The following is a 13,714-nucleotide window of genomic DNA, read 5'->3' as shown; positions in this document are numbered from 1 at the left end:
ACTTCAGAGGGTTTGTGCAGTGGATGAGCTGGTCTGTCATGTGCCTATCCTTCAGTATTGGTTTTAGAAGGACTTTCTGTGTTATCACTGTAAGAAAACACACAACAAAATGAAATACACTGTATAGCTCCAAAGGCTTCATACAGGGCCAGAAAGTTCTGTATGGTGTGGAGAAGGCAGAAAATTCCTGTATCATATCCCCAGAGTTATGAGGGATCCCTTGCATTTCCAGATATATTTCACTAAACTTTTGTACAAAAACATGATTGTCACTTTTAATCACTGAAGTCATCTCTTTACCTCTATCATGTACATAGACCCAAGTCCCAAAAAGTTAAAAGAAATTCATGCAAGCGAACTCAGCAATTTCAAGTATTAAGAAATCAATCTAAGATGAAAAGCAAGAAAATAATTCTGCTGTACATAGAGTCTTCCTTGCAAGAAAAACTGTGTATACATGTAATTAGCCAGCATTTTGCATGAGTCACAGAGTGATATAAACAAGGGTACTTCAGATATCTGCAGTAGGAGAGAAAAATATTTCTTGAGTTTTTAGCAAAGAAGAACTTTGTACGATGTAATATGCAGTAGGGCCTCTAACTTTCCAGCTTTGAAGCATGCTTTGTACACGAAGTGCATCTGACCTGGAAGGCAAATTGCTACCCAGTCCTTATAGCAGTGCGTAGGGACAGTTTGAAGAATCAGGCCTTTAACAAGCAGCATTCCAGTAGGCAGGTGTAATTTTTATTACTTTCTCTACTTATATTCATAGTATCATGACAGAAAATGAAGGAAGTGCACTTCCCTTTTAATTATTTGAATTTCCTCCTGGGGTAAGAAAAGAAGGGAAGTTACTGAGTTTAAAAAGGGAGTAATGGATTAGTGTTAGGAAAGTTTTGCAGATACAGGGGTTTGAGTACACCTGCCTGAAGATGCTTTCTTTATTAAAGTAAACAAAGCGAAATTGTGCTATTCACTTTCTGAGGTCTCTAATGGGAATTTTTAGAAATAAGGCTATTCCTGCCCTGACAGCAATACAGCACGAGCATGTCCTGGATAGCATAGAAAGCAGCTCTTGATCTCCCTCAGAAGGATGCCTTGAGTGTGATGTTTGTTAGCTCTAGGTGAAATGTTTGTAAAACCTACTGGAATGTAGGAAATCAGCCACTGGTAAGACCACAACATTACAGGGACAACCTGTGACCTTATCTAGTTTCTGATGCAGTACAGAGCAGCTGTTGCACTATAAATAACCTGAACTGTGTGCAATGCAAGTAACAACAACACAAGTAGAAGTAAAGGTTCCTGTCTGTGGTTTGATAGTTATTTCTTGTCATTAATCACTAGCAAGAAAAATATGACTTCATAAACATTAAACGTCTATTACCTGGTGCTTTCACTTGTGCAGGCATAAGAAAGTGTCATGATAACTAGAAAAGAAATAGTCAAAAGGTGCAAATAAAATATCACATCTTCCAAATATTACCCAAGTGTATTCCTTGTAAATGCCACTTACTCCTGCTCCTAAATTTTCAAAACTCAGATAATTCAGAGGATTTTCATCATGTGACTGAAATATTTAGATCGGTCTGAAGTAGTTACATGTCTTTTAGATGGCTCCAAACATGCAGCTATGAAAAAAATAGTTACTGGTAACTGATTTAGAGAGAGGCATACTGTGAGTTTTGCAGGAAGACTGCTTCTAAACAAAATTCAGGAGAAGAGTTTAGAAGATGTACTGGAAAAGGATCTTGAGTTTGATTTTACCTTCAGCTGGCAGTGGTTACTTTGACTCTATTCAGCCCATCTTGAATACAATTGATTCCCCCCCCCCCCCCCCCCCCAATTTACTAGATGCCTTACATTAAATGAGTTTGATCAGCTCAGTCCCATTTCCCAGGTGACAAATGGCCCGTGGCAAAAATTCCCCGTTTAGTGGGTGCTGAGTTTTGTTAGCAGTCTCACAGGAGAGGCCAAAGACTGTGGGAATGGGGAGAGAGGGCTGTAGTAAATTGGCAGGGCAGGGCACAAGGAGGAAGCACTGAAGGAAGCATCTGAACACCAGGCTTGTGTAACAGTCTTTCCATTGACCAAGAATTTGGTTGCTAGGCTGCCAGTCCCCTTTTACAAGCAGCAGAGTCATGCTATTGTTTCCTAAATGGTTTCAATTTTATGCAGGGACCTCTTTACATCCTTTCTATATCATTTAAATATTTTACTAGGCACATAGTAAAGCGAGGTTTGGAACTCAGACCCCTGCGCTGCTCAAACCAGTGAGCAAAAGAAAGCCCTTCTCTTTTATTCTGCCAAAAAGTGAGTGTTTCAGGGTAGCCCTGCAAAGAGTGGCCTCACAACAACCTTCCAGCTGGGCAGCTAGCATGCACGCCTGAGGGGAGGGAGCATTGTCTCCTCCTATTTCCCAGGTAGAAATGCAGAAGCCACAAGTAAGAGCAGTACTCAGTGGGTAGTAGAGGTGGGTAGTAGGGAGGAGGGAAAGGAGAGCAAGCAAAGCTGTGTGGGACTTCAGCCCCTCCATGGACATACTCAAGATCTGAGGTCATCAGCCTTTAGATTTTGGCACCTCCAGTACGCATAAAACAAGGCTTAGATACAGTTCAGCTTTGCGGTTCCCCTATTAGCAAGGATAGCTGAAAGGAGGTAACTGAGTATAATGTCCAGTCCTGGTCCTCACAATTCAACAAAGATACAGACGAGCTGGAGAAGGTCCAAAGGAAGGCTGTGAAGATGATCAAAGGGCTGAAGAACATGCCTGGTGAGGAAACACTGAAGGAATTAGATATTTTCCCCCTGGAGAAGAGAAGGCTCAGGCAGGACCTCATCACAGTATTCCAGTACTTAAAGGGCAGCCACAAAGAACACAGAGGCTCTCTCTTCACAAGAAGCCACATAGAAAAGACAAGGGGTGATGGGTAAAGGTTGCACTAAAAGAGGTTTCACCTCAACATAAAGAATTTTTTTACAGTGAGAACAATTAATCACTGGAACAACCTTTCCATGGATGTGATAGAGTCCCCATCACTGGAAGTTTTCAAGATGCAATTGAACATGGCGCTAGATGATCTCATCTAGGCTTCCTTTCCCATGAAAGGCTGGACCAGATTATTTTCTGAGGTCTCTTCCAATCTGAGCTGTTCTATGATTTGATGGACAGGGAATCTCTAAGCAGTCTTTGCTCCTGGAGAAAATGAGTGTGAAAAGATACCTCTTAACATAAATGGTCTTCTTTGTTTTTTGCCTTGAGTCTATTACTAAGAGATAAAAGTGGCCTCTTCATTAATCTGTCATCATTGCTCCTTCTGTTTAGAGAATCAGGTATTTGGGGGCACTTTATTAACAGAAAAGTCTGTTTATTTTCAAGAACCCACAATCTGAACAACATAGATAGAAAGTTAGCTTGGAGTTTTCTGTAGGACAGTTTAAGTAACAAAAACCCAATAAAAGTAAATTAATGTATTTTCTAAATTCTGTATCTTGACATTAAAGAACTTCTGTAACTAATTGCAGTCTTCTGGACTTACACAAATAAGTTTCATTGTGTTACAAGCTGTTGCAATATGTGGTCTTCTCATGCCTGAATACCCTCTCTCATCAGAGCACCAACAAAACATAATAAAGGGACTTGAGAGATGACTTTCCTGTGCCAAACAGCATGTTCCTTCTACCAAAGCAACTAACAACTCTCCTCTGGGATTTTTAGACAAGTTTACTTCCAATTTGAAATCTCTTCCTTGTGTTTGTCTCCTATCTTATGATTTATGCTAAACAGCATTGTGCTTTGAGACAAGGGAGGGAACTACAGTAAATGTCCATGAGTAGAAACAGCTTGCCAGTATGGTTCCCTCTTCTTAGCTAGGACCCCCCACTTTGAGCCTCCTGAACCTCTTTCCAGGTACATGTGTGTAAGTAGCTCAAGTGCTCCTGTACAGGATTATTCTGACTTGTTTTCCGAAAATGGTCTGTATCCGGTGATAGGGTACAGTGACAACTGTGTCCTGTGTAGTGCTAGTTGTTGACTCTACATTGAGAGAAAACATCTCTACATGAGCTTTATTCTAGTTGTTTCAGTGGACAGTTAGTCATTTGGAGGAAACATGAAATCATGAGTTTGTTTCAGCTGTTTCATCTCCTTCCCTCTATATAATCCTGAGGAGTTTGAAAGGGACTAACTGGAGTTTGCAAATCCCAAGGTTGATGGGAGGTTAGGATGTCACCCTGGCCCCTCTCTGACCTAGGGTTCGGACTTCAGAATCTTCCGATGCTAGGGCTTGTTGCTGAAAAGCAATTTGCTCTCTAGTTTATTATTAGCACAAGGCCCCTTTTTTGGTCCAATGCTTCATAGCAACATGAGTGTCTGTTTGTTAGTTTGCTTTTCGCAAACTGTTATAAGAAGTCCATTGAAACAAGAGTACCTGGTGAATTAGCCAATACCTTTGATACCATGATAGGAGCAATGGCAAAGCCCAGAAAAGGTGGAAGGCACCTTGCCACACTGACGTGATTCAGATCCTGAGTGCCTGCAGAGCATGGGGTGCTCAAGAAGGGGTACGTGAGCAGGGAGCTGCCTGTGCCCTGGGGATGGTGGCACCCGGGGCACTGCCTCCAGGTTGGGCACCCTCCCCTTGGGCTACAGCGAGGGGTTTTCAGGGCTGACAGCCCTGCGCTGTTCCTTGGAGCTGTGTCACTACTTCCTTTTAAAGATGAAGCAATGTTCAAAGCTCTGGGCAGAGCTTGGGCGCCTTCTTTCCTGCTTGGAGTGCTAGTTCCTCCATTCAGCATCACCCACTGCCCTCACTCAGCTCATTCTGGCTCTTGGGGGACCCAAACCTGCAGCTTCCAGAAACCTTTCTTAGCTGGCAAGTTATAAGCTGTTTCAAGGACTCTCCTTCCCTCCTGCTCCATTTTAATTGTCAATGATTAATGAGGCTGGATTGAAAGTATGCACAGCAGTGCACAACTGAAGAGGGGCTGGGGCATTCGCTGGGAAGAGCGGTGTTCGGTCCCTCCATCAGCTATTACTGTATTAAATAACCATCGCAGGGATCGGAGTCCAGCTTCTGGCACTTTGCTTTCCCAAGTCATACTGTTAAATCACCAAGCCCAAGCTGCCTCTCTTTGCTCTGCCTGGCCCTGTCAGTGCTTAATTATGCCATGCAGGGACCGACAGCTTCAGCAGGAGAGAACGAACACGTCCTCCTCCCCTCCAGAATAGCCTAGGGTCTGAGGTGTGCCTGGCCCTGAGGGTGGTGGGTGGTGGGGCCTGAAGCTTTCTGTGCTCAGGACCAAAACCATTTCAGGTTTCAGCATGCCTGGTTGCGGCCCCTGGTGCATAGGGTAGAAGGGGGCTACCCCCTCATCCTGCCGTTTGCAGTGCTCCCTTTGCACAGTGCCCTCCCTGAGCACGCCTGTGCCATGGGGTCCCTGCTGCGAGGCCACAGTGGGGCACCGAATTCATTCACTGGGGCAAGACACCGATACGACCCAAAATGGTCTCTTCCTAAAAGGGCCTAAGACAACATGTCATAGAATCTTGATACTGATGAATCCCCACAAACTCCCATGCTATCCTATTAGACTTTTTAAGGACTTTTTCTTCAATATAGAAGCATTGGCCTCATAGTAACAAAGACACTAAGATAACTGTTATTTTTACGGGGATATAAAAAATTATATATTCTCGAACCTGTCTAAAACATTCCTAAAATAACATTTTTCCTGTACTGAGAGTGGCATATTCCCAGGATGTGGTGTAGTGAGGAGTCTTTGGGACTAGCCCACATAATTCACTTGTAGTTTTGACATCCATGAGTGATGCACCTTTCCCACGCTCATGCTGAAACAACATTAACACCATTCCAGTCTACATTTTGTGTCTTGCAGACATGCGCAAAGCTTTTACTTAAGGTCACAAAATGTGCAGTGCAAGTTTCTACAGCTGGCTGCTTATAATTGGGCTAGTCCTCAACTGGGTGGCATGATCTTTGCTTCAGGTTCATTTTTTGTTTTATTTTCATGTTACTCTGGTTTATTAAAAAACCAAAACAAACAAACAAACAAAAAAGATTACAGGGTCTTTGCCATTTCCTGAAATTATTTCCTTGCTCATTTTAAAAGCAGATAATTTTGTAGAGCTGTGATGCCTCTGTAGTACTGGATAAAGATTTAAGATTTGCTAAAGAGATAATAGGAGTGCCATTGTGAACACCGTGGAAAAGCGTGAAGCATTGGTCAGTTCATAAATCATAAACAGTCATTGCTTACATAGGGGCAGGATTTGTAAGGGTTTTTCCCTAAAATATCTGAACCTTTCTTTTCCCCTTAATTTTCTTCCCAAGCTCACATGGGTTGAGCGTTGGAAGGGCAGGTGAGAGAAAAATTGGTGCCCATACTCTTCTGTCCCACATCCCTTTGGTCTTGTGGGAGAGAGGCTCTCCAGGGAAATCTGGGAGCTCCCTTGTGTCCACTGAAGACTTGGACCTTTTACAGCCCAGGTTTTACAGATGGCTTAACAGATGTTGGCAAGTATCGTTAGAAACAGAGCTCAGGGTTAAGAGTTTGTCCACAGCATAGCCCTAAAATGCCCCTTGTCCATAGCCAGGTGGCCTCACAGAGCAGTCTTATCATGCCCAGATGCCTGCTTGCACTGCCTGAAACTGGGGGCTCTCACCCAGGGCAGGGAGCAGGAGCTGGGACCCACGGTCCCCTCAGGCACAGGAGCACTACTGCTCCCAGGGGTGCCCTCTGCTCCAGCATCAGCAGCTCTCCTCTGCTGCTAGGAGGGTTTGCTCAGCCTCCTTGGGTCTGCTGCCAGTTATGCTGGTTAGCCAGGGTCTGCAGTGTTTCCAGGGTTTTGTTTAAACAACAGCAAAAGTTAGAAAGCTTTATTTTAAAAGTTACTTGAAGAGAATATTTAGTCACAAAGTCAGGTGGGGAATGACTAGAAAATACTTGATTAGAGGCTGTCTGAGAAATATTAATTCGGCCCACTTGTGCTGCCTGTTCTGCTCCTCTCCTAACCCTAGTCACGGAACAGCATGGGCAGTGAGTAAGATGAAGTATAGGAAGAGAAATTATGTTCCCTGGCTATAGTTGCAACCCAGATAAAAATGCATAGCATTCAAATGTAATAGCAGGCAGGAAAAGAATAATTAAGACCTATGAGGACGACATTTGGATTGCACATATCATGTTTACTCTGTTATCTCCCAATGTTTTTATATTTGCATTGGTAGCCTGAAATTCCTCTAATTTATTTTATTTTTGTGTATGCAGTCCATATATATGAAAAGCCCCTATTTTCCCTTTTTTCCCTGTTGGTTAATAGGTTAGCTTATGGTAGTGATTTGCAATGTTGCAGGCAAGGGAGGATGTGATCCACATGCTGAAGACGGAGAAAACCAAACCTGAAGTTTTAGAAGCTCATTATGGGTCTGCAGCTCCAGAGAACGTGCTCCGAGTGCTACACAGGGATGCCATTCTTGCCCAAGAAAAGTCTATAGGAGAAGACGTCTATGAGAAACCAATTTCAGAGGTAATAACTTCTTAATTCACATCAGTATGTCTGTGCAGGGGGAGCCCTACCCAGAAGTGAGACTCCACATATTTTGGATGTGCACAAAGCACAAAAGGGGGTAACAGAGCGTTTGTACATTGACAAGAAATCAAAGAAAAATTTAATATTTGTGTTACTCAACTGCAGAATAAATTGTAAGCAAGTCACTGGGCTAGAACACAAACAATAAAGAGCTTGTATGCTCCTTAGGGCTGGTGCTTTTAAGCGAGAACAAAATATTTGGGTATTATATTTTTTTTAAAAAAATTCCTTTCAATTATAGGCTCCAACCTCTACTGCTCACAGCACTGTTAAGCACTCTTTGGTTCTCTTGGCATACTAAACCACAATCATGTGGGTAGTTAGGAAAAGAAGACCTTCAGAGATTGCCTTTGACTGTATCATGAATCCATAATCATTTTATGTCACTTAAGCTCTAGGACTGCAAAGTCAGTTCAGCCTCTAAAGGAGAGCTGTAGGTCTTGATCCCTTGCTTTAAAATCTAAGCAATAAATGAATGTAGAATAGGCCTGGGACTGCCTGAGGCCAGCATGAGTGTCAAAATAAGCTCATGTTTATAGTTTTAGAACAGTCCAGGGCACGGAGAAAGAACATGCAACAAGATACAATATAATATGCTGTAGTGCCTGTCCAAACTTGCATAATTCCTCCTATTAGAACATTTAATTTTTTCACCAGGAATTGTGTCTACCACAGGATATCTTTATACTGTGCATTCTCATTGAAGCAGCTTCTGAACATTTTGGGGTGATAGTAAATAAGGAAAGCAAGTTCTAGCATGTGGGAGCATGCATGAAATACTGTTGAACAAGATTAAAAGAGCTTAGCAGGGCTTTTGTCTAAAGAAGCTGGTTATTTGATGCGGACCTCAGTGTAAAACTTTTGTCATGTGTAGGTCCACAGAGATTATGATGGAGGTAAAAATAGGATGGTAACAAAATTTTGTAAGTGCAAAAGATCTATTCTCAAAGGCTGAACGCAACCTGGCTCCTTTATAAAATGCAGTAACTGTTTTACTTTGGCCGCCGGGGTCAGTTTCCAGAGAGCAAATCATGGTGGTCCTCCTGCTCTCTGATTTCCCTTGGTTTGCTGAGACAGCCTGTGAAACAGCAACCGCCCGGTGTAGCCAGGGCTAAGGAAGATATGACTCCCACAGGGTAAGGGCTGGGGGTGGGCCGAGCAGGCTCTGCCAGCTGCCATGCCAGGGGCTCGCAAGCAGAGAGGTGCCAGGGCTGTGGGCTGCTTTGGACGGAGGGAGGAGGATGGACTTTGTCATCAGCTCCCAAGAAACAGTGAAAGGAGCAACATGAATAGCCATGGTGGCTGCAGGGTGCCCTGACAACTTTTTAGACACACCTCTCTGACCTTAGCGTTTGTTTCAATAATAACTGGCATATTAAATTAATTTAAAAAAAAAAACAAACCCAGAAGATAAAAAAGCTAGTATGTTGCTAAGAAAGAAAGAGAAATTTCTGTCAAAAAACAGGCTGAGGGGAAACCCCAAAGGCTTATAATGAATTGTATTTGGTAATGTAAAACTGAATCTATGCTGAATATAAATAGTTTAGACTTTTTGTCTCAGCAGTCCTACAGGTGCATTGAAGATGCATAACTCAAAATTCATCCTTGAGTGTACACCTAATGTCCACATGTTGGTGTCTAGCCCCATACAGGTGTGTGAACTCAGGCTCCCAGGGTCTGAGGGCATGTATCCTGCCTGGCATTTGCTACTGCTTTTCCTGTGTGAAATGAGAAAAGTGTGCATAGCACCTTGCCACAGGGGAAATTCTACACTGCAGCAATATTATTTGTTACCCTAAAACTAAGCGAAGTTTTGTCCTTTGTGTATCTGAGAACCGTTTAAATGCTTATTGCAAATACACCATTCAAAGAAATCATTACTTTTACAGGACAGTGATTTCTAGTCATTGCTTTATGTGACACCTAAGACATAACATTTTTTTGGAACTTGCATTTACCATACACAACATTGTTGGTTAATAAATCAGGTGAAGTAAGCAAGGAGACGTTTAAAACAGTCTGTTCTCCTGTCCTACAATCCAGCTGGACAGACTTGAAGAAAAGCAGAGAGAGACATATCGGCGCATGCTGGAACAGCTCCTATTGGCAGAAAAGTGCCATCGCCGCACAGTTTATGAGCTGGAAAATGAGAAACATAAACATACAGATTACATGAACAAGAGCGATGACTTTACCAACCTCTTGGAACAGGAGCGGGAGAGGTGAGTACCTGACACAGTGCAAAGAGTATCCCCAGTGTCCCAGAGCTTGCCAGTTCAGCAGTGACATGGTCTGGTATTTTCTATTATGACACTAAACTCACGTGTAAATGATTTTTAAGTTCCACACATGTTGTTAGTAAGTACATTACTGTGCAAGTCTAGAGGTGGAGGAACACCACTGAATGTTCCTGTAGCGTGCGCTTGAATTAAGAAACAAATTTGTTTTGCATTACTCATGCCCATTTTGGGTTCACCTCCAGGTAGCTTTTGATCAGACATTATTTATGTTGGCTCAGTCTGAGGCTGGCTTACTTAGCCGAGTGCTGCATTTTGTGAAGGACGGGGCACTGTTTGTCACAGCAGGAGGAAAAGGTAAGGAAAATCACAACACACATTAGGAAGCTGGCACACAAATGGTAGGGACTTTGCCACGCCCTTCACATTTAGGCTCGCAAAATCACAAACCGCTTGCATTATTTTTCATATTTTTGAAGGCACATGCCTCAGACAAGATCTGTGTTCCTCTGGAAGAAAATATTTTCTTGTTGTATAAAATGTGCCTGGCCTGAGATGGACTATCTGCAGCGTTTATGTCACAGGCTCATACACTCCAGGTTTTTTTCTTCAAGTGCTTGTTCTCCTCGTGGGAGTAATTTGTTCTTTGAGTCTCTAAGAAAAGAAAGAGCACCTACCTTAGGTGAAAAATAAGCACTCAGTAATAGCCTCAGTTTTTCAATATGAAATTTTCATGCTCATACCAAACTGCTTGAAATCAATCCACAAAGTGGTTGTTGTTTGGGTTTTTTTGTTTTTTTTTAAAAAGGCTCTAAGAAAAATACTTAAGGCTAGTTCAAAGAAGAAATGCTTTTGAGGAAACCACAGTCTGGTGGCAGACATTTGCAAAAAGCCAGGAGCTAAATTGTTCAGTGTATTTCCTGAGCTCAGTTCAGCGCCAGCTTTGAGTAGGTGGCACATGAGCTACAGTGACCATATTTCCTGGTTTAATAGCTGCTGGTTTTCTGTCTCTCAGTTTTCCTGGGTTGACTGACAATGCTTAAAGGACAAAAATGCTTCTGCATCTTAGAAATGTGATTCTCTTAGCAGAAAATAAATAAATAAAAAAGTTGTATTTCCAAATAAGGAGCAATTTCACATCTGATTCTCACAGATGCCTTTTTTTCTCTATGCTGAATATCTGTGTATTTGTGGACATCCAGGCAACTAAAATGCTACAAAAATAAAAGTGGTATTAAAATACCATTTATATTTGTCTTTACATTTTACAGTCACTTTAATTTGACAATTATTGCCTTCTTATTATTCCAGCTCAATTAGTGAATGCCACTAAATAGCCTAAAATTATGACCTGTTTTGAACTGACTTCCTTCAATGAATTGATTTCAGAAAACTTTCTGTCTCACATTGCTACTGCTGAGATCTCAAGTCCCATCTCTGTGGGCATTTTCTCAAACTCTTCCTGCTCTTTTGTGTCTTTTAGGCTTCAGTTTTTCTACATTCTACAGTTTTTGGAAACACAGCAGTAAAAAAATGAGAAACTGAGTCTGAAATTCTATTGAAAGTAGGTCTTTAAGAGCAAATAAATCTGCTAGTTTTAGTCACCAGTGCCTTCATACTGGTGGCTGCAGGGGAAGAACTGCAGTGCTGAAGCCCTTTTGATTTATGTTCAGTGGCACAAGAAACCTGATGTTTGCTATTTAATACACTTTGTCTAAGCCACTAATGAGAAAAATTCGTTTTGAGTTTAGTAGCGACCAAGCAGAGAGAACAGTACACGTAGCTAAACATAGAAAACCAAGCATGCACATCCCTCCCTCTTCAGGGTCCTCCTCCCGGATCACTTGCAGACTAGATTAGCAAGATCAGGATGGGCTGGAAATCACTTATTAGTTTATAGTCTTAAATGATCTCAACTCCTTATCTTTGTTTCCTGAGTGTGCATGAAACTGAGGCTGTTTGTATCCACATCTTTGTAAGTATTAAAAACTGGATGTAGTATCATTTGAGGGCTATATTCACAGAGAAAGAGGTTGATGGGCTGACTACTCAGGAAAGCCCCGCAGTGGCAATCAGCAATAGATTTTTGTTAAGAAGGAAGAGTTTATAGTGGAAAGATTAAGTTGCAATAGGCTAAAAGGTACAAAACCCCTCCCATATTCACTTAATCTGCACATTGGGACAGAGAACAGACCTGCCCAATTGTATTTGTCAGGGTCCTGCATAGGCGTTCTTATTTTAGAAGTACCACTATATATATAATTTGTTTTACTGTGGCCTTTGAGGCCTGAGTGTTATTTTATTAATAGCTGAACAGACTTGTAGCCTCCGTGAAAAAGGGACACGGAGGTGAACTTTGCTGGTCAGCCACTCTGCTGCACTCGCAGTTATAATGTTAATGAGACAGGGTGAGCCAGAGGAAGAACAGTCCTGTGGGACGGCCATCGCACAGCAGTCTGGTACAACAAAAGCAGTAATAATTTCTGTCCTGGATCACTATCATTCAAGTAGTTTCTTTCCTCACGGTATTTTTACTAATCTTTCCTAACCATTGTTGTCCACACCAGCTTTTAGAGGCCACATCTGCTTTTGCTGACCTGTGAAAGTTTGAACAAGATAAAAAGGAAAATTCTTTAAGAGCAGAAATATGCCTTGGTTCTAATGTATTTCTAGCACTCTCTTAATGTGTTTATTTTGGAATACTTCTTTACATACACTTTCATACATTATCTCTAATCCATCCATAACAACACGATATGAAAACAAACAGTCCCTATGAGGGAATAATTATTAGGTCAACCCTGCACAGGAAGGAAGGAACAGGAAAATATGATTTGTCAAGAATAATATGCATGAAAAGTATAAAAAAGAGAAAATACTTGTACACAGGGATATTAAAAATGTATGCAACTAGGAGGGGTAACTGGAGAAAGCTGGAGAGCCTGAATGTTGGTGTTGGTTCCACAACACCAAGTGCAACTTAGCTGTAGAAAGGTTGTGGAAAAGGTTAGCATGTTATAGGAAAAAAGTTGTGGCAACCATTGGTATTTTTAGTGAAAGGTGCTTCTACAGACATGGTGGCTGAAGTGCTTTGCAAATTTCTGTATAGTACACTATAATCATATCTAAAGATGGGAAAGTTTTGAAAATTAGGGACAGTAGTTTCTATTTTTACCATTCGACCAAAAGCCCCCTTTTCCACACTTGCCCACCTCATCCGCTGTGCCTGTAACACTGAGTTGTCCTTGGTCATCTCCCAGCCCTGGGAGTACAAAAGCAGCCATCTTCCTGGAGCCTTCTGATGAGGCTGAGGGATAAGGAGAAGAGCTGGAGGCCCCCCAGCCCCCTCAGAGACCTTTAGCAGCAGACGGTGGTGTGAGGAGTCTGGTCTGGCAGGGGGAGAATGAGGGGTCTGACTGGAGCTGCACTGAGAACACAGCTTGCAGCGGGCACCATGCAGCAGCAGCTGCAGCAGCAGCATTAGTCCCGCCAGCACAGGCACGCTTCTCTTCAGCCAGGTTTGGGGAGTGAGGGGTGGTGTGAGCTCAGGCATCGGTGGAGCTGGCTGCAGCTAAAAGCACTTCCCTGCTCCAAAAAGTTCTTCTGTAAAGCAGACCTAACATGAAATGGGACTTGGTTGTTCTCTGTTCTGCCTAGTCCCAGCCGCCTTGCCTTCTCTTTTAAGGAAATGGGCAGTGGGAGGGAGAGAGAGATCTTTAGGATCAATTATAAACTTTTTTTATTTGATCAGCAGGGTTTTTTCCTGGTGGAAAAGGGGATTGCTCTGTGTAACCTCTACACTGCTTCGACCTCTCCATTGACATAGGAGACGGGGTTTAAAATCCTGACATTTTCAGAAGTGCTA

General features: G+C 42.4%; 1 protein-coding gene across 3 annotated transcripts in view; it reads left to right on the top strand.

Moving 5' to 3' along the window:
- The window catches only part of FILIP1 (filamin A interacting protein 1), a 109,365-nt gene that overhangs the window by 55,449 nt on the left and 40,202 nt on the right, over positions 1–13,714 (top strand). For all 3 annotated transcript variants that reach the window (XM_027790808.2, XM_027790807.2, XM_055810035.1), the window contains 2 exons: positions 7,376–7,549; positions 9,656–9,834. In XM_027790808.2, coding sequence (XP_027646609.1) covers positions 7,376–7,549; positions 9,656–9,834 — 353 coding nt within the window. The remainder of the gene's footprint in view (positions 1–7,375; positions 7,550–9,655; positions 9,835–13,714) is intronic.

Source organism: Falco peregrinus, chromosome 7 (genome assembly GCF_023634155.1).
Source record: "Falco peregrinus isolate bFalPer1 chromosome 7, bFalPer1.pri, whole genome shotgun sequence".
Taxonomy (NCBI): Eukaryota; Metazoa; Chordata; class Aves; order Falconiformes; family Falconidae; genus Falco; species Falco peregrinus.
Note: the sequence above shows the minus strand (reverse complement) of the source record. Positions and strands in the feature narration are given on the sequence as shown.